Source organism: Rhinatrema bivittatum, chromosome 2 (genome assembly GCF_901001135.1).
Source record: "Rhinatrema bivittatum chromosome 2, aRhiBiv1.1, whole genome shotgun sequence".
NCBI classification, from domain to species: Eukaryota; Metazoa; Chordata; class Amphibia; order Gymnophiona; family Rhinatrematidae; genus Rhinatrema; species Rhinatrema bivittatum.
The window spans coordinates 182877288-182899271 of NC_042616.1; the positions used below are offsets into that span (position 1 = coordinate 182877288).

At 43.5% G+C, this 21984-nt stretch overlaps 1 protein-coding gene across 6 annotated transcripts in view; it reads right to left on the minus strand.

The window, feature by feature from the left end:
• The window catches only part of ICA1 (islet cell autoantigen 1), a 294496-nt gene that overhangs the window by 226350 nt on the left and 46162 nt on the right, over positions 1–21984 (minus strand). For all 6 annotated transcript variants that reach the window (XM_029588952.1, XM_029588957.1, XM_029588956.1 and 3 more), the window contains exons 2-4: positions 7677–7718; positions 7089–7260; positions 4066–4138 (exon numbers count right to left, since the gene is read on the minus strand). In XM_029588952.1, the coding sequence (XP_029444812.1) occupies positions 4066–4138; positions 7089–7260; positions 7677–7693 (262 nt within the window). In that variant the 5' untranslated portion in view covers positions 7694–7718. The remainder of the gene's footprint in view (positions 1–4065; positions 4139–7088; positions 7261–7676; positions 7719–21984) is intronic.

The following is a 21984-nucleotide window of genomic DNA, read 5'->3' on the forward strand; positions in this document are numbered from 1 at the left end:
TAAATTCACACATGGATACACTAAAGATGCACCTACTGATAGGGTTTTTTTGTAGAACAGTCAATATTCCTCTTAGTTGGCCTCACAAAAATGCCATGGGTGTTATCACACTCATCTATTACAAAACATTTTAAAATGGGGAACAAGGGATTAAAGGGTAGTTGGGAAAGCAAAGTTTGAAATGGGTCGCTCCTATGTATTGCGAATGCCCTATTCAGAAGCTGTCAGAATGGGCTGAAACTGTGCTTGGTCTCGCCCCCAGTCAGCACTGCAAGCCTGTGCTGGTTTTGCTGCACATAGCGTTCACTTCTAGTTTTTTACAGCACTAGGAGGATGAACGCAGAAAAAAATTGGGTCATAGAGCAAAGCTGGGCAAGGTCCCTGACTGGGCCTGACAATGGTTTGGGCCCACAGTGACACTCTAGCAAGAGCATGCAGTCTTGTAAAACAGAACTTTTATTCTTTTGTCTTTTTTTAAAATTTGAAACAAATTTTAAGGGCAGCACTTGCTAAAGGTGCCTTAAAATTTATAGAATATGGGAGAAAAAATTAAGAAATGTGTTTCCTCTTATTTTCTGGGTTGGCCTGGTGACTCAGCAATAGAATTGTGCACTGCCAAACAGAGGACTTGGGTTCGACCCGGGCTAGTACTCTGCTCCGCAGGCCAGCCAGGGATGGAGATGCTGCAGAAGCGGCATTCACACCCTGGGGTGGGGGAAGGGAGATTGAGTCATCATTCAACAGTGACCCCTAGCTCCCAGACTCAGGGACCACAGTTTCATGGTGCATGTTCACAATGACTGGACTAAGTGGGGGAAAGGGCTATAACATTAGGGGCAAAATACCCTAGGAAGTTGCAAATGAAGGCTCTTGGTACCAGATTCCAGGCCGGATTCTAATGGAACTGAGTGTATAAAAAGGTGGTGGTGGTGGTGGTGGTAAGTACTGGGCCAAAAAACTATTTCCCCTGGGTGTTTTGTTTTTTGTTTTTTTTTTTGCAAAAACCTTATTTGTGAGGGTTCTTGCAAAACAGGCAAATTCATCGCATGAAAACCCTAAACCTATACTGCAAAATATAAATACAAAATATAGTTCAAAAGAAGGCAAAATCCTCATCAGAGAATTCACTAAAACTTGCAACAAAACTCAAAGACAATGGTAGAAAATCAGACCAGAGAACTATGAATGTGCTCACCCTAGATGCCTTCCTCCCATGTTTTACCAGCTCATGGGGAATTGAAAATGAGGCTAACTACATAGGCTGGGACAGACTTTTAAACACACACCGTGAATAGAGACTGGCCCAATCAGCAAAAGGTTATTACGGGAGCAGAGCACCTGATTTAAGAAAATCAGGTCTTATAGTCCCCGGCAGTGGCGTAGCCAGAAATGAATTTTTGGCTGGGCCCAAGGTTAATATGGGTGGGCATTAAAAGTCTGAGCCATGGAATTCATATTCATATTGATAAATACTTTTTCTCTCTCTCTCTCTCTCTCACACACACACACACACCTGACAATAGATTTCTAAATAATCTGCTACAGCTGTTATACAGTTACACCTGTATTATGGAATACACTCAAACAGGAGCAACCCTGTCGATGAAAAGGCAACACTACAAATATTAAATCAGGCCCTAAAAACCAATACACCTCTTATTAGGAAAACAGAACTAGCAAGCAGCTATAGATCCCCACACAGAAATAATTGTAAAACTATACTAATAAGCAGAATAAATGTTTCACAACAACTATGAACAGAATAACATCCAACAATTAAAAACTCATAAAAAACTATTAAAAATTCTCCAAATACCAATAAAATATTTTTTAAAAAGCAGACACATCACATAATATTAAATAATTAAAATGGCAGTCAATCAAGAAAAATAAACTTAAAAAGCCATCTTTACTTACCCCCTCCAGCAGCTCTCCTATTCCTCTTCCATGCAGGCTGTAGCACACACCAGAAGCAGCAGTAGTGGCTAAGCTCTATACTCATAGTCTTCTTCCTTAGGGCCCATGTCTCTCACACACACACCATACCAGTCATGCCCCCCATGACCAGTTTCTGTCTCTCACACACCAATCATCTCCCAGTCTTTGACACACACACACACCAGTCACCTTCCTGAACAGTTTCTCTCATGCCATACACACACACAGGCTTCCCACTCCCGTGTTCCACTTACATATATGGGCTTCTCACTCTCATAATCACTTTCTCACACACACTCACCAGTCTCTCACTGCATGCTTGTTCTCTCCACATGCACAGGCTTCTCATTCCCATAATCACTTTCTCTCTGTTACACACACACACACCAGTCTCTCTCTCATTTCCATGCTCGCTCTCCATGTGCACAGGCTTCTCATTCCCTGAATCACATTCTCTCTCTCTCACATTCACATACACACCAGTCACACCGTCACCTTACCAACCAGTCTCTCTCTCATGCATGCACACACACACACACAGGCTTCCCACTCCCATGCTCTCTCTCACATAATCAGGCTTCTCACTCCCATGCTTTCTTTCACATACACCCCCACAACACCAGGCTTCTTACTCCCATGCTTTCTCACATACCCAGATTTCTCACTTCCATGCTTTTTCTCTCTCACACATCAGTCACATCACATCCCTGACTGTCTCACACTCTCACGTACACATCAGTCATCTCCTTGAGCAGTCACTTTCATTGTATCTCACATACACACACATACATCAGCTCTCTGACCAGTTTCTCTCAATCAACACATGCTCTCGATCAAATACATTCTCTCACTTACACACAGGCTCTCAATCACACACACATTCTCTCACTTACACACTGGCTGGCTGGCTGCTTCTCTCTCTTTCTCTCACTCACTTCCTCTCTCTCCCCCCCCCCAGCACAAATGGTAGCTGCAGCTGCAGCAGCCTCCTCCGGCTCCAGCCCCCGCAGGCCAAGAAGGAAGAATTCCATCGGCCGCGGGAGGCTCATGATGCTATCTCCTTTCTTGATCCCCGGCTGCTTAATTGCTCGGGGGCCGATGCTGCAGTGGCCGCTGCTACTTTATCATGCGGCACGGCTCTTTCTTCTTCCCGCGCACGGCGTATCACTTCCGGTTCCGGGTCGGGGGGGGGGGGGGGGGGAGTTGCAGGCGCGGGAAGAAGAAAAGGCCAGCCACGGGTGCCCCAGCTTCTTTTAGCACTGCTGCTGTTCCCACTGGGCTTCAACGTGCTGATAGCCCGGCGGCAACAGCAGCAGTGAAGAAAGAGCTTGCCCCTTCACACTCATTCCCCTCCCCAGAGACCCCAGCACTTCTCCTGCCTCTTTTCCCCCTCCTCCCTCCCTCCCTCCACTCACTCTTTTCCCCCTCCTCCCCCGGGTGACCCCAACCGTCCCCTCACTCTTTTCCCCCGGTCCAACCAATTTAATAAAGATTACCAGCCTTTCTCTTGGAAGTGTGAGGTAACTGTGGCTGTGCAGTGTGCACCGCACAATGAAGGGAGCCAGCGTGCCGCGCGCCCGCACCACACGTGCCTTTGTCACCAGACTGCATCGTAAACGTGCGTCCGGCACGGTGCGCATGCACAAACTCCTCTTGGGCGGGTGGTGCAGTGAGCGGTCACGTGAGTCACGGCTGCTCAAAAAAGTAAACTCGCCGCCGATTGCCTGACTTTTTTTTTCTTTTAGCTTTGCGTGCTGCCGATGCTGCCGCTGCAGTGGCAAAAAAATCTGGCAAAAAAATGTGGGTGGGCCTGAATGGAAAGTGGATGGGCCACTGCCCACCCAGGCCCACCCGTAGCTACGCCACTGGTCCCCGGTACCCTTTATCCTCCTGTACATACGTTCCTGAGTTGTACTATATTTCAGTTAAATTAGACCTTTTATTTATTCTGTAAGTTCCGCATTGTTATGTGTTTCAATGTATCCCACCCCTGAGGCGACAGTTTTTTAGTTCCTTGTAAACCGGTGTGATATGTATCTTATACAGGAACATCGGTATATAAAAATAAAATAAATAAATAAATATCATGGTTCTCCAAATTAAAATCCAAAATGTTATATTACTTACAGCAAATTCTCTTTTGATACTGTTCAATTACTTTGAGTAACTCCATGCATGTTCTCTGGATTGAATGAAATAGCTGAAATGATACGAACAAATGCAAATTACTCAAATGTCTGAGGAAAGGAGATTGCAAAAAAAATGAAAATAAAAAGTTAGTAATGTATCTTGGAACTTTAGCAATGCATTCAGACAAGAACAATTTTGATGAGAAACATGACCTTGCACTAAATTGGTTGACGTGTGAAGCTGGTCTAGTGCCTGAGATGCTGAAGGCCATTTGCAAGGTGAGATGCATAGTTTACTGAAGAAACCCAAAAATTCAGTGAAATCATCATCATCATGCTAGCTGTGAGGGCTCATGAATAAGATGATAGTCAGTGTATACAAAACTAATAGCTTTAACTATGCACATTTAAAAGTTCTTGCTAGTCTCATTGGTACACGGCACCAGTGCTTTTCTATGTTCTACTGGAGGGAGGGAGAGGTTATGCAATTGCCCAATAAGGGTTTTATTTTAAAAACATAACTACTGAGCATCTCTATATAATTCAAAATGAGCATTATAAACCCTGACTCCACATATTAGAACAGATAGCTAGCATGGTTCATGTTACCACACAAAAGCAGGAAGGGGCAAAGAGCCTGGGATTCGGAATCCTAGATCCTGTCTTCAGCCAGTAATACCCCTCATTGGAGAGCAATCCAATGAGGGGTATTACGGTTTCTCCCTTCCCTTACCACATACTTTCCAGATCATTCTCATGTAAAATGGTTAGCTTTGACCATCTCTAGACAGGAATGGTTATAATGTATGAAAATGAATACAAAAGAGCATGCCACAATGTCATCATCCAAATTCTGTGTGTGTATATATATATATATATATATATACACACATACATATACACACATGTACACATGCACATATACACTAAAAATAGAAAAAATTGAGAGACTTGAAAACTTGGAATTGAAGATGGCATGATTATCAGGGGTGACCATAAACCATTACTAACTCACTTTATTGTGCCAAGATATGTGCTGCTCATGCAATCCTACAGACAGAAGGCCTCAGAAGAATGTGGTACATAACAGAATATTGGAGCTGCAATGCAGAGGCCCAAAGTGCAACATTAAATCACCCCCCCCCCTTTGTTTATGCCTATTTAGGAGGACCTCAACATTGCTTTAATACATTTTCTTTGGTATATAATGAGCCAGAGGGCTGCAGTTCCACCCTGCCCCCTAATTCCCTTTTTGATCCAGGGAACCTACTTGCAGGGCCACATAAGGCTATGGGCTAGAGACTTTGCGTGCCTGCTAAGCTGAAAAAAGGCTTTAGAAAAAAATGGCACAAAGTCTTCCCTTATATAACATTTGGTCTGTGCAAGCCATAGAAAAACAATGGGCTGAGGGGAGCAGGTGGCAACAGTGCTACGTGGCCATGGAGCTCATATTGGACTTTTACAGGCAGGCATTTTTGGCATGCTTCAAAATATTTGAAAAGTGCTATTCATGTTGATTGGCCATCTGTTTGTCACAGGATTTGTCTGTCCAGATGACAGAACTGAACGGTAGTGAAATGCACTTTAATAAACTCTTAAATTTATTGGTCACTCTTTTTATTTTAAACACATTTCACTTGAATCGGGGCAGCCAGGGTGTAAGCATTTCCAAAATTAAGACAGCCAATGAAGTTGCAGGGAAAAGTCTCAATATTCCTCTCCCGTCTCCTTCAAGCAACAGCAAACCTCCATAAAATTAATCAGCAATGCTGAGGCCTTGGGGCCTGTGACTCTCCAAAAAGTAAGACATGAAGATTCTAAGCAATGGTTTTACTGGATGCGGAGAGCACCTGCAGTAGAAACTAAGAGCCCAGTATGGCAAAGACCTACGGTAGGTGTCTAACTTTACAAGTTACACATCTAAAATTTGATTTAAAAAATTTCCCATCGCTGAGTGCCTAAATTTAGATACCTAAATGAACTAGACTCCTAAATTTGGGCACCTAAAAAGGGGACAAGGAAAAGGATGGAAGTCAGGTCAGGGGAATGAAGGAAGTTAGTTGCCTAGCACTATTTTCCACTGCTAAGTGCCACCAAAACAGCCTTATCCCCAGTTTCCGAATCCCCCTCCCACCTGTCTGATGCAAAATGAAATTGTGGGGCTAATAGCCCTGCCAAAATTCCCTTTAGGGTCACCTAATGCCAAACAAAGTAACAGGGCTGATAACCCTTCTAAACCCCTTCTCCCGGCCACCCACCCATAGATTAATGGTAGCATGCTGAGGACACCCCGACCTTTCCTCTCCCACCCCAAAGGCCTGCTCTCCAGAAAAGTTCCCTAGCCATGCCGGGAAAGCACATTCTTATGGATCCCTCTTGACTCAGTCTCTACTGTTGCTCTGACAGGCTCAGAGGCTCTAACAGCAATGCTAGTAGCACTGCTGTCAGAGGATAGGTATCTGGTAAGCCGGGAAAGACTGCAAGACTGCGTCCTCCTGGCCTGGCTAGGGAATTTTCGGAACAGCAGGTTTTTGGGGCCAAGAGTTGGGAGAAGGGGCTTAAGTGACACGCTATCATTACTCTTCAGATGGACGGCCCTGAAGGGATTTCAGTGGGGCTAAAAGCTTCACTACTATATTTGACATAGGTGGTTTGGCACGGCTGTTGGTTTCACTATTTTATTTTGCTTTAGGCAGAAGAGATTTCAGTCAATTAGCACTGACTTTCAGCACTAGCCAGCGAAGTTTAGGTTCCTAAAGGTAACGTTACATGCCTATTTGCAGCCTCGACTTTGGTTGCCTATAAACAACTGAAAACAGGAACCTAAATTAGGCTCCTACATTCAGGCACTCGGATTTCTTTAAATATCGGGCTGTGTACAAAGACATGGCATAAATATGTATGAGGAGGAATACAGATATATCTGTGAATAGTAATAGCTGTGTATTCACTTTGATAGGAGAGCAGAACTTGTTTTGTCTCTATCATTTCTACTGCATATTATGAACGCTCATTACTCACCTCCAGTTTGGCATCCAGGTCTGCATCTGAAGCAACAACATGCTCATCTTCTTTCTTCCCTGTAACTTTTATCAAGGTCTGCTTTGTTTTCCAGTACTTCTGCTGCATCTTGTTAACCACTGACTTCTCCTGACTTTGGGCGTACCGGTCATAAAACTCTCTGGAATATCCACTGAAGAGAATATTTAAAAAAAAAAAGAGAGAGTCACAAAAGCTTGACATTACAAAACACTTGTAAACTGCAGTAAAAAGTCACTGGCTAAGATTTACTTGTAGTCTGCACAAGCAGTCATATCTTATGGAAGATTTAAAATATGCAGCCTGTCAAAATCAAAATTAACTCATTATCACAAATGAAATGATCTATGTAACTTTTCTATTGAGCCCTAACAACTGACAACTACAAAAAGGACCAGGAAAGCTTGTCCTATTTAATCACTCATTTAGCCCCACATCCATCTTTACTGGTCAACATGACAAAGGTCAACTGTGAAAATCTAATACATATGTCAAATTTCGATATCAGACACAGAAAATGATTTCTAATATTATCAGCTCTATTGAATTACGTATGCATAAGTGACTTACTAATTGTGGCCATCCATGTTTCATCAATCTTTTCTTCAGAGCCTTTAAAAAAAAGGACAAACATCTCAAGGTTAGATACATTTCGCTTTAACATAAGACTCAGAATAATGTATCTCACAGGAGCCTGCTCCCTCCCTCGGATTCCTAGCACAGGGGTTCCCTTAACAAAATATTTTGGTGGCCTCAGAGTGTGGATTATCAACTCAGGTGGCAGCACTGACAATTTGTCCTAAAATAAAACCCGCCTCCTGTTCTCTCTCTTTTTTTTCCCTACTCCTACCCCTTTCCTCTTCCTTTTTCCCTCTTGCCAAACTCCCCTACTCTTACCCTTCCTTCTCGTACTCTCATTAGCTTCCCTTAATATCCTTTCATTCCCATCTCTACCTCCCCTCCCTCTCTTGCTTTGTCCTCTCAACAACCTCCCCTCAGCCTGTGCCCCATTCCCATCTCTCTTCCCCACTCCTCCATCCCTTTGCCCTTCTCTCTGTTCTCCTCATTCCCCAATTTATTTTCTCCCCTTCTCCCCTACCTTGCTCTGGAGACAGAATCACTGGCACAGGCTTTTCCCTGTGCACATCCATTTCTGGCCCACACAAGCATACTCTTTCCTGCAGCGCATTTCCTCTTGTTGGCTTCCACAAGACTTTTCTTTGCTAAACTGTGCCTCCGCTTGCTGGCTCGTGTGACCGGACACCTTCATCAGCCCTCAGCCCATAACAGTGGCCACAAAAAAAAAAAAATGCATCCTTGTCCGCACACAGTCATGGTGGCTACATTTGAGAAACATAACTCTAGCAGAAATATAGATTTCATTCCTGGGGTGGTAATAGTGCTTTTGAAAGTTTATCCTGCTTAGCCATTTCTACAATTATGAATGTGACTCAAGAGCTCGATGTACATACACATCATGGGTGATTTTGCTAAGTAGCCTAGCAACTGGCAGTTACTCTGACAATGCACTATAAGCAATATGGATACAAAAGTACACATGCTTCTTGCACCCGCTATATCTGTAAATGAATTATGCATCTGAAAGTACGCATGTACATTTGAAATTTTAATATATGCATGTATTTATTCCTCTCCCAAACTTTCCATACCTCCCAGTATGCCTGTTACTGGAGCAGCTAAACATAGCTTCCTATATTTAGCTGCTCACTGGGTTGCATGTTTTCACCCTGAGGGATCTAGCCAGCTAATGTGTTAGTCAGCGAGTTACACCCGTTTGAAAATTGCCCCTACCATGTAAAGCAACATTTCATGCACACTGCCATCAACACATCGTTCGTGCCTGCCACCACAAGCCAGCAGGTAATGAAGCTGCCAGGAGGCAGCAGACTGCAGTGAAAAACAGGCCCTCGAGGCCTGGAAAGAGGCAGAATGCACAGGGAAAAGCCTGGTCTCCCAATGCTGGCTGCTAATGAAGAGCAAGGTGGGGGGGGGGGGGGGATATCACATGGGAATGAAGGCAAGAGAAAAGGGGCAAAGAGGAGAGTCTGGCAGCAGGGGTTGGAGACAAGACAAGAAAGCAAGGAGGGAAGAAGAAGAGAGGAAGGGAACTGAAGGAGAGGATTTGAGAAGAAACGAAATGAAGGGAGAAGTGATGAAAGGGTGATGCAAAGGGAAATACAGCAGGGGATGGAAGGTGTGGGGAAAAGGAGAGAAAAGGGGACGGGAGGATTAGAATAATTTTAGGAAAATTGTTAAGGCAGCCACTATCAAGAGCTAGTAACTGCACTTTGAAGCCACCAAAAAGCTTGTTGTGAGCATTCCTGAGGCAAATTCACTCCAAAAATGGTACAACAAACCCCCAAAACAAACAACCCCCCCCAAAAACATAAAATATATTAGCACAAAAAAAAAACCAAAAACCCAAAAAACAATTCTTGTAGCAAGAATACCAATATATCTGAAGATGGAACCCTGTGAGCTCAACATCTTCATCTTTAGATAATTCTTGTGGTTCCAAAACTAGGATATTACATTATTATACCTTGTAAGAATACAGTTTTTTTTGTTTTTTTTTTATTCTTTATTTTTCAGATTTTCATAATATAACCCTTAACATCAATCTTCATGGCAACAATATGTAATACGAGCAAACAAGCATCATACCCCTGCAACACCCCAATCCCAACCCCAGTCTCTAATCCTGAGTTGTCATCCTAGGAGAAGCCTACCTCACCGCGTCCCGGTGAGGCAGGTAGCACATCTTAGGAGGCAAGCCAGAAGGCCATCTTATAAGTCAAACAAACAATCGGCTCCTCGACGTGGCTTGCAAAGACATAAGATATACAGTCCATCTATCCAAGAATTCCTTATATCTTTCCGGGGTCCCACTTTTAGCTGTCATATGTTTGAAAACCACCATCTGATGCAATTTCAATTTCCACATGGTCACCATCGGGGCCTCCTCTTTTAACCACATATCCAATATCGCCTTTTTGGCCAGCAAGAGAGCCTTTTGAATAAATTCCCAGTGACGAGCTGAAACCTTGGGAGACACGTGATCCATAACGTCGAAGAGACAGAAAAGAAAGTTGTCTGGGAGGTGAGATGTTAAGAGTTCGCTGAGATACATTAATACATGTTTCCAAAACCTCTTGATCGCCATACAGCCCCAAAATTGATGAAATTGACTGCCCGGGCTTATTTTACACTTATCACAAATATCCGTGCTATTAAGTTTAGCTTTAAATGCCCAGGTGCGAGATACGTAGAGTTGTCTCAAAAATGTGAATTGTGTTCCCTTAAAACATTATCTGACACTGTCAGGAGGTGAGCAAAACAATTCCCCAAAGTCCCGGGAGGCAAGTTAGCATTTAGTTCCTTGTTCCAGCGCTCTGAGAGACCTACCAGGTGCCCAGTTCCCTGAAGTTCCCGCAGCGCTTTATGCAAGGAAGCACAGGACTGTTTTCGTCCCCTTGGGATGGTAAAAAATGTAAGAAATTTGGACGTACTTAGTGGATTAAACCTGGGAAGCAAGTCATGGTCAATGAAATGACGGACTTGCAGATATATGTAGAATTCTTTATGCGATAGGTCATAAGTCAATCGCAAATTCTCAAAAGGAATGCCCACTGCCTCATGCCTCCAAGAATTCATTACCCCACCCCGGTAATGAATGGGATGTCCTAGTATAGAGATAAAAGGAGATACCATCCAAGGGACCCAGAGTCTAGCACAGAGCCCTCTCCAAGCCGCCCGTGCATGCTTTAGAATGGGATTACGGGAGATCCCAGACATGTAATAAGTTCTGGAGTCGGAAGGGACTGCAACACGCTTGAAGAAAGCGTACCGGGGAAAACATTTCAGACACTTGTAGCCAATCCTGAATATGTTTAAGAAGACAGGCCAAATTATAATCATGTAGATTTGGGCACGCCATTCCCGCCCCCCATCCCACGATAGCTTTAACATGGACAAGGATGTTCGGGCCCGTTTCCCATGCCACACAAAAGCAATTAATCCTCGCTCCAGCCCTTGCACATGTGTCCTTTTGAGCCATATCGGTAACATTTGCAGAACATAGAGCCAGTGGGGGAGCTCCATCATTTTAAATATGTGCAGGCGCCCGCTCATGGAAATAGGCAATGCTCGCCAGCCCTCCAATCTCCCCTTGGTCTTGGCTAGGAGGGGTAATATGTTGCAATCATATATAAGATCTATATTAGTAGGAATCTTTATCCCCAGATATTTCATCTCTTTATCGACCCAGTGTAGGGGGAAAGGGCCCAGCCATTGCTGTTTGAGGAAGTCTGTCACATCTAGGGCCTCAGACTTGTCCAAGTTTATTTTTAGACCAGAGAATGTGCCGAATTGCCTCTGAAGGGCCATGACCTTTGCAAGTGAACTCATAGGATCCGTCAGAAACATCAGCACATAGTCAGCAAAGGCGGCAATTTTGAAGGTCTCACCCCAGATCTCAAACCCTCCAATGTCTGGGGCCATGGCAATCTTTCTTAAGAGAGGGTCCAGGGACAAAATATAAAGCAAGAGCGACAACGGACACCCTTGCTGAGATCCTCTGTGTAGGTCAAATGCCTGAGACAGGACCCCATTGACTAAGATGCTGGAGGAGGGTGTCTGACAGAGGAGTGAGATATACTGAATAATATTCCCCGCAAACCTGTATCAACTTAGGACTTGAAACATGTATTTCCATGCTACCCTGTCAAAGGCTTTTTCCGATCAAAGCAGACTACTAGGGCTGCCCTCCCCAGGGTTTTACAGTGCATCATCGCCGACCACAGTCGGACTATGTGTTGACCGGAAGAACGGCCCTTAACAAAACCGGCCTGATCTGACGAAATCAAGGAGGGTAGGATGCCATGAAGCCTAGTAGCAATGATTTTAGCAAATAATTTGGTATCAAAAGTTTAATAGGGAGACTGGTCGATACGAAGCCGCTTGTAGCGGATCCTTCCCCCCCTTAGGAAATACTGTTATGTATGCTAAAGTTGCTGCCTTTGGAAAGGACCCCTCAGCCAGTGCTGATTGAAAGTAGTCTTTAAGGGCCCCACTGACTTCCATGGTCAGTATTTTATAATACTCCACGGTGCCTTGAAAGATGGGCTATTTTTAATCCCTGCTACTATCTCTGGTATTTGAATAGGCAGGTTAAGCAATTCTAATTGTTGTGGGGAGATTTGTAGGAGGTGTAAACCCTGAAAGAAGGCCTGCTCCTGATGCTCCGCCTCTCTGGACGGCTCAGCGCTATAGAGATGCTCATAGAAAGCCCGGAATATCTTACATATCTCCGCAGTGGAGGTGTGGCGGGTTCCTTGCTGGTCTTTCAGTGCTTCAATGAAAGTTTGCCCCCTTTGAGCTTTGACCAGGTTGGCTAGCAGCTGTCCTGTTTTGTTTCCAAAACAATATAATTTATGAGAGGAATACAGCAAATTCTTCTCCGTTTTCTTATGAATATAACAACAATTTAAAGAGTATAACACTTCCCTATATGCCTGTCTGTTGCTCTCTGAGGGATGTTGGATCAATTTGCCCTTGGCCCTGCGCAAGTCGTGCTCCAGGTCTAAGATACATTTATTGAGCAATTTATTTTTCCTTATTAGATACGTGGTGATTTCGCCCTGCATAACCGCTTTCCCAGCCACCCAGAACAACAACGGCGTATCTTTATGCTGCTCGTTGTTCTTGCCGTAATCCGCCCACTTGTCTCTTAAATATGCGTGTATGTCCCGATCCCTAGCCAAATGGGACAGAAATCTCCATCATCGTGGCCCCTCTAGCTTCGCTCCCCACTTAACCTCAACCCAGATCAAGGAATGGTCTGAGAATTCGGGAAGACCAATTTCCGCCCGATGTACCTGTGCCAGACCACCCGAAGAGAGCAGTATATAGTCAATCCTAGACATAGTCATATGAGCACGTGAGACATGGGTGAAGTCTGACTCTTCAGGATGGAGTGTCCGCCATACATCTAGGAGCCCCATTTGACAGCAAAGAAAGGAGATACCTTTATTTTTCCCCAGGGCCTGTATCGCCACCTGGAAGGATCTGTCTAGGCAGTGATCTACCACACAATTAAAATCGCCAGCGTTCAGCAGAGGGCCCTGTGCTATCATCAGCAGATCCTGTAGAAGCGTTGTGAAAAACTGGTCGGAGTACACAATTGGGGTGTATATACTGCACATAGTAAGAACTCTTCCACAAATTTTTCCCACTACCACAAGGAAATGCCCCATAGGATCGTGAGTGGTGGAAATCCATTCCCAAGCAACCTTTTTCCCTATAAGAATCGCCATTCCCCCTTTTCTGCTGACCGCAGGAGAATAGTACACTTCTCCCACAGTCCTTCCGCAGCTTTTGATGTTCTATAGTAGTTAAGTGAGTCTCCTGGAGACAAGCAATCTGGGCTCTAGGCCTACGTAAAGAGGTTAGCAGTTTCGTCCGCTTCACTGGTGACCCAATTCCTGCAACATTCCATGATGTGAACCTAACATTTTCAACCATATTTAACCCAGTGAAGCATGCATATCCCTGTAAGCACTCCTCTGGCTGTGAAATTCTTGTTCCGTTCCCCCCAGCCTAGGAATCGAACATCAGACGCCCCTGCCACTTGTCCCCCTTACCATCAGGAAAGGCATGACCTCGACGACACTCAGAACTTTTCCATATTTCAAAAACATTTCCCCCTATCCCCTCCCTCCCTTCCTCTTTCCCCCCCAACAGCAAAAACGCAAAATACAGAAAGCCTCTAAAACTAAGAGGCAGAGAGAGATCACATTTTGAACTGTTCCTGCCCCTCCTCCACAGATTAAACAGAACCATAACCAAACATATGAACAGTCACGGAGGAACTTCCAAGACTTAAGCCCAAGCCCGGCATGTCCTCCATGTCAATTTGGGAAAACCATTATAGAAAGATCCATCAGCTACGAAGTTAGCCCACAGCTTCTCCACAACGTTATTCCTGCGAACAATTAAACCAGGATGATCAGGTATCCAATTGAGAAGTAAGGAACTCCTGAGCGCTGGCCACTGTTTCAAATGTACGCCAGGTCCCCTTATGCTTCAGCCGTAGTTTCACCGGGTATTGCAGCATGAATTTTATGTGCCTTTTAAACAGAGTACTGCAAATCCCAGAATATTCTCTCCTTTGTGCAGAGACCAGGGCAGAGAAGTCCTGAAAAATAAGTACTTTAGCTCCTTCCAGCTCCAGAGATGTTTTTTTCCGGTATGCTTGCATAATGGCCACTTTATGGGCGTAATTCAAGAAACAGGCTATCACTACCCTGGGGCCTGGTGTTAGTTGGAACTCGAGCCCCCAGCCTGTGTGCCCGTTCCACCATGCACTGACCTTTCAGGTTTTGTAGGCCCAGTTCATCCAGCAGCCAGCCCTCAAGGAGTGACACCAGGTCCCGGCCAAGAATGGAGTCTGGGATCCCAATAAATCTCAGATTATTATAACGGGACCTGTTTTCCAGATCCTCCACCTTCACCTCCAGTGCGCTAATTTTCTGCGTCGTGAGATCATGCTGCTGCTGTAAAGCATGTGTGTCTTCCTCCAGGCCTGTGATCCAGGTTTGTGTTTCTTCCAACTGTTTCTTGATCTCCGTCAGTGTCACGATGCCTACTGAAATCTGCTGTGAGAGGCCCTGGAAACGGGTATCCAGTGCTAGGACCACAGCCTGGGTGACTTCCTCCACCAGTGCGCTGTGGGTGGTGATCCCGCACTGGCTCTGGCTATGTGGCCTCTTGGCCATTTTGTCTGCTGTTGTTTTCCCCAGCGCTTTTTTGTCCCGCTGCGGCTTGCTGCTCATTTCGCCGCTGTCCTTCCACAAGTCGGCGATCCGACGCTGGGGAGCCACAGGGGAAGCTGTGTGCCATGGCAAGCGCTGAAAATTTTTAGAAAAAGACGCCAGAAGTCAGCCCGGAGTGGAGGAGGGACCGGGAGCAGGATAGGAAGCATCCTACCTGCGCATCTGGTCACATGGTCTCCCCAAGAATACAGTTTTAACTAGAACTAATACAATTACTAAACTTTTGCACTATGAGAAATAATAAAGACAGCCAAATATCTAGCTAGAACTGCTGCTTTTAAGATCACAAAACAAATTGGCCCATTTTTATTTAAAGCAAGTATCCAATAAGGTACAGAATGGGAAGGAGGGAGAGGAGAAGCTTCAGTGAGATGTGTCCCTTTAAAAATGTTCCATACACAAAATATAGATTATAATGGTTTCCCTGCACTTAAAGGTTAAAAATGCTGAGGTCTAAGAATTTATTAAGGTTTGCTGAATCTTTGGGGGAGGGAGGGAGGTCTTCTGATGAAGACAAGGCAGGAGGAACAGTGGATTTTCAATTCAATATCATTTGAGAAGGAACTCATTCTTTTCTTTTGTTGCAAAAGAGATTGTAGCAAAGACCCTGGAAACTGGAGGGAGTGGATAAGTACAGAAAATAAATACAAAAATAAAAGATCTACAAGAAGCAGCAGCTACCATTCCCCAGCTGGAGCCTGAAAACTTGCAAGGATGCACAGTATAATTTCTCAGGGATGAAATTATTTGCATTGAACTAAACAGACAAATCTTGCCCAAGGACACACAAAGTTGAACAAATCTAATTTCTACTCAGTTAATGAGAGCTGCCTGAAATGTATAATTTTGTTTTGCATACATCATATTATTGCTAAGTTGCTTGTGTACATAAATTGTATTTACACATGTGTGCGTGCACACAGATTCAAACCCATTTCGTTTTACTGTCTCTGTAAAAACACATACAAAATTCCAACAGGCAGTGAGAGAGCAAGAGCTGAGGGCGATGCAGACAGGAAGAGAGCAAGTGTTGTGGGAGAGAGTTCCTGACCCCTGTGTATCAGATTAAGTGGTGGAGGTGGGAATGGGGCAGTCGCCTAGAGGAGCCCATAGGATGCCTGTAGCCAGGGTACTACCCGGGCACAGAGCACCCTTAATCCATCCCTTCCTCGCTCCCGTTTTGCTGGTCCAGCATTTCATCATCTTACAAGTACATGTTGCAGGTTTTCTGGGATCTGCTTTCTCTCTGTTCCTCCATGTTTGCTGCAGCCCAGCTTTCAACCACATTAGGTATCTCTGACATCACTCTACTTGTGAGAATGACACCCCAATAGTAACAAAGTACAGGACAGTAGATAAAGACCAACTGGCCCAACCAGCCTGACCAGAGTGAAAGTCTCTCTGATTTTGTAGCAAGCACACAAATTCCTGTCTTCTAAACCAACACCAGCTTCCTCCTTTCAATTTTGCACCCACTGCTGCCCTCCATAATTGTTCCAAGTATACCCATCTTCTACCTGCTCCCATCCACTCTTTACCATTGTGCCCATCCCAAACATTTTTTTTTTTAATTCCATCATGGTTCTGGTTCACACTACCTTTGCAGATGGGTTGCTCCAGGTCTTCCAACTTTGAGTTACTAGCCCAGAAACACAAAGGCCAACTTTGAGTTGTATCTAATGACTGAATTTTTGACAGACTGAGTGTCTCGAAAACTCTGTTAAAGCCTGCTTGTTGAGATTATGTGAACATGGTTTTTATTCCAATTCTTAGCCCTGAAGCAACATCCTGTGAAACATGGGCCATGTCGGCAACCGGGGACTGGGACCGAATTTTGTATTCATGACTAGTCTACGATCCTTTCAAAAAGATATATATTTTGAATTGCTGTTCATTTATTTTGAAAACAAATTGAGCTGAAGTCTTTGACTGTTGAGACACTGACATTTGTTAGCAAGTATTTTATAAGATTTACACAAAAGGGTTTTTTGTTTGTTTTAAATTGGGATGACATTTTTTGCCTTCAACATTTTGAGAGTATTTGTTATTGGTGGGCTGCCTGAGGTTTTTCTTTTTGCCAAATAAGCTTTTTACAAGTAACCTCTCTGGGCTTTTGATTATCTGTTTCAGGCATCAACCACCCCTCTCAGTATTTATTTATTTATTTAAATTATTTTCTATACCGTCACTAAGTTATATACCATTGCAACGGTTTACATGTAGGCACACAACGAAAGACTTTCACATGTTTCCTCTGCACCAGGAATCCTCAAACTGAGCCCACGGATCAAGATTCATCTTTTTTCCTCTCACTTCCAAACACATTACTAAGGCAAATGCAGGAAGGCTGATGTTCTTGCTTCAATTCCCTCACCTCTTGAGCTGTGACAAGAGGCTCACGAGCACACCAATTCACAGGGGAGGGCAGGCGAGCAGACCAGTTCTGCAGAGGTATGGCGGCAGGGTGCTTTCTTCAGACAGTGGTCACATGGGAGCACCTACCCAATGCCATTCCAGTTACTGCAAGAAAAGCAGTTCAGCTAGGGACTAGACAAAACCAAAAATCAGAGTAACAAGGTATGAGACTGAGGGGAAAAGCAGGCAGGGGGAGGAGGTTTGCTGATCGGGGAAGGCGAGACAGAAGAAACCCAGGCAAAGGAAGGGGGAAGGTTAAACTAGAATCTCTAAAATATATTTTTCAAATAAACAGCAAGGAGGTATTGCCCTACCTCCACTCGGCAAACTCCAACGGAGACGAACCCTATTCCCTCCCCCACAACCGTCCGACACTCTCAGTGATCTGAACTGCACTATGTGGCCCTTCACAAAAGTTTGGGGACCCTTGCTCTATACCTTTCTCCCTGCAACTTCATATCTTGATGCTTTGTCCCCTTGTCCATGAATTTTCTCTTCTATAGAAGATTTCACCCTCCCATACTTTATGGAAGTAAGATTTATGTCATGTACCCCTAACCTTGTTTTCCTCCAGTGATTACATTTTAAGCATTTTGAACCTTTCTGGCTCTGTATTTTAGCACCTCTTCTCCATCCCTGCAATGTCCCTGTGAACGTTTGGTCTCTAGAGCTGAACACAATATTTAAGGTGAGATCTAACAAGTGACCTAGTCAAAAGGCAATATGGCCTCCTTTTTCTTACTTATATCTTTATTTATGCAACTAAGCCTACTGTTTCTTTGTCTTCCTGAATAAAGCAACTAGAAAAATTACCACCCTCCTATCTCCTCTATAGTTCTGTGACACAACCCCCTTAAATACTATAAGAATCCTGTAACTACAGTTATAAAACCCTTAAACCAGTGGATGAGAAGGCTGAAAGGTGGGAATTTAGTTATTTTTTAAATAGCATTCTTCTGAAAAACTAATTTATAAAAGTAAAATAAAAAGGTAATTTCTACAACATCTTGAAGTCACAATATCCACCGACATTAACCAGAGTGCATTTACCTTTACCAGTTATCATTCATCTTAAAGCAGCACTATAACCTGAAACCCATTCCTGAAACCATCATTCTGCTTAGTTCTGGGCTTTATTTTCCATCATTTGGCCTTTTTCCTAGACCTCATCTTAGGTCCAAATCAATTGTATTTCTGGCATATTTACAATTCTTTGGAGTTCATGATGCACCTAAGTTTTAAAAAGTCTTCTCCCACAAGGTAATCTTCCAGCTGTTCAGAGCTGGCACATGTGGTGGTGGCGGCATCATATGCTTTTTTTTTTTTTTTAAGACAGACAATCAAGACACAGCACAACTCAGAAATAAGGGGTGGCTCAGCAGTTAATAGTTTATGAGAATCTGAACACTTTTGTTCAAGAGTGAAAACATGGAATCAGAAAGTAACAGCAGAATCTTACATATTAATTCAACTACCTATAGTATTTTTTTTTTTTTAAATCTGTTTTGTCCAGTACAGCTGCTGTAACTAACATACATTGTGTGCTTCAGCATGTATAATTTAAAAAAAGCAAATTAAATCTCTTGCCAGAGGCTTGTTCATTTCCCTTGTTACTTCCTAGGCAAGCCCAAAACCCATGTCAGCTAGGCATCTCTGCCTGTTTTGCTAATTGCCTCAATTTCCTTTCCAGTTCATCTGGAATCCTCTTACCATGCCAGCATTCTTCAGACAAAACTTGTGTCACTCCTTAAACTGTTCTTTGTTTGCAAACTTATAAACGAGTAAAAGTTTAAGATCACAGAAGAACTGGCACTTTTTGTAAAGCTTATGGGGACAGACGTAAAGATCTAAACAGTGTACACCCTAAAGGAAAGGTGGTGATAGAGAAATCAATACATAGGAGATGGGCTTCTCTGAACAGAAAGGAAGTTCTGGAAGAGGAGTTATGGGATGAGAGTGAAAGGGGAAGGCCTCAGGGGTAATTTAAGGAAATATCTCTTTACAGAAAGGGTGGTGGATGCATGAAACAGCCTCCTGGTAGAAACAAGGAATGTATCTGAATTCATGAAAGCATGGGACCAACAAAGAAGATCCCTAAAGGAGTGACAGGGATTGTAGAGCTGAGCAGCGAGTGTGGATGGGCAGCCTAGATAGGCTGTATGTTTACTTTTTTTTTTCTGTCACCATCTTTCTATGCTTCTGTTTTCTAAATGCATTTAGATCAGACCTGTTCCAACTCCTGTGGAGCTCGGTCACTATATGAGCAGCAGCACAGACCACCAGAAAGTTCTCTGGGAACCAACAGGTAGCACCAAGCAAAAGGAAAGGATTTTCCTTTTGCCCACAGAAACCTGGTGCTCCTCTGTAATCTATACTGTCCTAACTGTCCCTATTTTTGTTTAGCCTTGACTGTCTAGTCTGCCAACTTGAGTTACATATTTATTTTACATACTTCCTTTAAAGTTACAATTCCTTATAGTCCCACTGAATCTGAGCACACCAGTTTCATGAAGAAAAAAAATAACACACCTAGAAAACTAAAACACCAACAAATAAAGGAAAAAACACATTTATGCATGGGAAACAAAAAACAACTAACCCATGACCATGGGGTCAGTTCAACATGCGGCTCACAAAATGTTTTGTCTTTCTATGCGAGTGGAGGAGAAGCCTAGTGGTTAGAGCAGCGGGCTACGACCCAGGGAAACCAGGGATGTAACCCCACTGTTGCTCCTTGTGACCTTGGGCAAGTCACTTTACCCTCCGGTGCCTGAGGTACAAAATTCGATTGCAAGCCCTGTGGGGATAGGGAAATACCTACAGTATCTGAATGTAATCCGCTTTGATGTACACTTTGAAGTGCCAAGAAGCGGAATATAAAAATCTCAATAAATAAAAAATAAATGTCTCTGGACATGACGGAGCCTCTGCTCTTTCCTGTCACAAGACTGGTGTGCTCACACTTTACAAAGAAAGGGTTACATTTTCAAAAGCATTCACACGCATAAATCACAGTTTTGAGTGTGTAAATGGGCTTTTAAAAATTCTTGTGGAGCTTGTAGAAGAGATTCAGTGCATACGTTTACACACACAGCAAAGAGGTTTTCTGGGAGGCGGAATTGGGGCAGGGAAACCATTTTCGCACACGCTCTTCATTTTCCCTAGCATAGGCCTTCCCAAACCTGTCCTGGGGACCCCCAGCCACTTGGATTTTCAGGTACTCCATACTGTAGGAAATACCTACAGAATCTGAATGTAATCCGCTGAGATAAAATGTGCAAATGTATCTCATGCATTTTCATTGTGGATATCCTGAAAACCCAACTGGCTGTGGACAGGTTTAGGAAGTCCTGAACCAGCAGATGCATGCATATGCTGTGCTAGGTTCTGCACAAACCTGCTAACTCCCAAAAGCAGACTTACAAGGCTCCATAATGTGCAGGAACATAGAAAGACAAAGCATTTTGTGAAGCTCAAGTTGAACTGATCCCTTCGTCATATACTTTCCACCCTAAATGCAAAATTATTCTGGCTGTTCAATCTGTTCTTCTTTTGACAATGTATCTGGCTGCTATAGGCTCTCACTCTGGCCCTCTGATATTTTGGTTTTTATACAGAACTAGTCCTACACCACTCTCATATGAAGCTCAGATTCTTCTCCAGCCACTTGTTTCCCCACTGCTTCAAAATCCATTTATCATTTTCAAAAACCAACAGCCCTATATGCAAACACTTCATTCTCATCATTGTAGGGTATGTTCCATACAGACAAATGTCTCAAGTAGTTGAAAGTGGGAACTGTATGGTATGAGACCACTTTAAGTGTGTCCAGTTGGTAGGTGTACTAAGTCTGTCACATACTGGGCTGTAACAGACAACCCAAACTGCTTTTGGCTTGAGATTATTTGCTTACAGTCTACAGGGCAGAAGAATAGACTCCTTTAAAAAGTTTCAAAACATCTCCTTCAGTAAAAAAAAATAAATTTGTAAGATACTATGGACTGCATATTTCAATTTCTCAATTATGATAAGAGTACAAGCTTATTTAGTGAATATTTCCAAAGACGGAATTGCATCCACATCGGAAACACACATTTTTACCCAAAATCAATACTACTATTATTTATCATTTCTGAAGTGTTAATGGATATACACAGTGCTGGTCAGATACATACGAGTCTGTCCCTGCTCCATGAAATTTACAATCTAGTCAAGACAAACATGCATGACAAACAAGAGTCTGTGGGAAGTAAATTTATTGTAGAGAAGTGATTAGGAATTAAAAATAACCTAAAAAAGATGAGCTTTTACACTGGATTTAAATGTGGCCAGTGATGGGGAATGACACACTGACTTAGGGAGTCTATGCCAGGCATATGGCACAGCAAAATGGAAAACATGGCATTGACAACTTGCTCAATGGAGTTCACAAAGAAGGGTGCTTGGGAGAGAGAACTGTAGAGAGATAATGAGGAGCTGCACAGTGAATGCATTTGTAGTTGAGGAAGAGAAGCTTGAAGTGATTGTAGAAACAGATAAGAAGCCAATGTAGTGACCTGAGAAGAGGGGTTACATGGTCATAGTGATGTTGAAAGATAAGCTGTGCAGCA